The following is a 1,631-nucleotide window of genomic DNA, read 5'->3' as shown; positions in this document are numbered from 1 at the left end:
GCTGGTCACAGTGGTTGTGGAGCAGATCAACGTGATGCAGGGCATACCGCCGTCGGGGAAGGGCGGCTTTGACGTCAAAGCCCTGCGAGCCTTCCGCGTGCTGAGACCCCTGCGCCTGGTGTCCGGAGTGCCAAGTGGGTGAAAGCTGCCCAGACGGCAGGCGGCTCGCTGGCGGTAGGCTAGGGTCACAGCAGCTGCAGTAGGCTTCCCCTTCGCACGGGTCTGTGGCCCGCCCCCAGCTGGGCCTCGGCGGAATTCCAACCGATCAGCAAAGTCTAGATCAGGGGTGGCCAACCTGAGCCTGAGAAGGAGCCAGTAGTGACCAATGTACATTGCCAAAGAGCCACAGTAATACGTCAGCAGCCCCCAATCAGCTCCCTCCCCCCCCCTCCGCGTCCCAGAGCCTCCCACCCTCCGACAGCCCCGCCGATCAGCACCTCCCCCTTCCTCCCCGCACCTCCCGATCAGCTGTTTCGTGGCGTGCAGGAGGCTCTGGGGGCAGGGCCGGCTCCAGGGTTTTGGCCGCCCCAAGCAGCCAAACAACAACAAAAAAAGCCGCGATCGCGATCTGCGGCGGCAATTTGGCGGGAGGTCCTTCGCTCCGAGCCGGAGTGAGGGACCGTCCGCCGAATTGCCGCCGAATAGCTGGACGTGCCGCCCCTCTCCGGAGTGGCCGCCCCAAGCACCTGCTTGACAAGCTGGTGCCTGGAGCTGGCCCAGTCTGGGGGGGAGGGGGAAGAGCGAGGGCACGGCAGGCTCAGGGGAGGGGGCAGGAAGGGGTGAAGTGGGGCCAGGGCCTATGGCAGAGCCAGGGGTTGAGCAGTGAGCACCCCCCGGCACATTGGAAAGTTGGCGCCTGTAGCTCCAGCCCCGGAGTCGGTGCCTATACAAGGAGCTGCATGTTAACTTCTGAAGAGCCGCATGTGGCTCCGGAGCCACAGGTTGGCCACCCCTGATCTAGATAGTCCCAGTGCTAGTGCCCCTCGTGGAGACATAACCCACCAAGACCCAGCATGCGCCAATCCCACCATAGCCTGTTGTGAAAGGAGCTGGTGGGGGTCACCCCAGTGTCTAGGAGCCAGATGCCCCCATCCTGAGACCATCTCCCAAGGAGGTGGACTGCGGGGACTCAGCCTTCCCCGATCCCTCTGGGGCAGTGTGAGGGGGCCTGGAGCTGCTGCTGCCTGTAATGGGATTGAGAGATTTCAGTCACCAGGGCTTTCCTTCTCACACACCCCTCTCCTGGGACATGTAGGGACACATGCTGGGGAGGAAGGATGGCCTAGTGGTTGACACCAGTGAGAGCTGGGCCCAGGTCCCTCCCTCTCTTCCCTGCCATGTACTGCGGTGGCGAAGCGGTTCAATGTGTCTGTGAGACGCCGTGCTGCCAGTTAGGAGGGGAGGGGGTGTGACCTGTTACCCTTCTCTCTCTCTCTCTCGGCTGCAGGCCTGCAGGTGGTTCTGAACTCCATCATCAAGGCCATGGTGCCCCTGCTCCACATCGCCCTGCTGGTCCTCTTCATGATCATCATCTACGCCATCGTCGGGCAGGAGCTGTTCAAGGGAAAGTTGCACAAGACCTGCTACTACATCGGGACAGGTCTGGAACGTGGGCGACCCTCCCACCAGCC

The 1,631-nt window shown here is 62.9% G+C and overlaps 1 protein-coding gene across 1 annotated transcript; it reads left to right on the top strand.

Moving 5' to 3' along the window:
* Nucleotides 1-6: 6 nt before the first annotated feature.
* LOC113405381 (voltage-dependent L-type calcium channel subunit alpha-1S-like) lies at nt 7-1,609 on the top strand (the record flags this gene model as incomplete). Its single annotated transcript, XM_026646560.1, has 2 exons — nt 7-134; nt 1,448-1,609. Coding segments are annotated over exons 1-2 (262 nt in total), but the record flags the coding sequence as incomplete, so codon positions are not given.
* Nucleotides 1,610-1,631: the final 22 nt, after the last annotated feature.

The sequence above is a fragment of the Terrapene carolina genome, unplaced genomic scaffold (assembly GCF_002925995.2).
Source record: "Terrapene carolina triunguis isolate 2854851 unplaced genomic scaffold, T_m_triunguis-2.0 Scaffold35120, whole genome shotgun sequence".
In the NCBI taxonomy this organism is placed as follows: Eukaryota; Metazoa; Chordata; order Testudines; family Emydidae; genus Terrapene; species Terrapene triunguis.
This window is presented reverse-complemented; position numbering and strand designations above follow the sequence as displayed.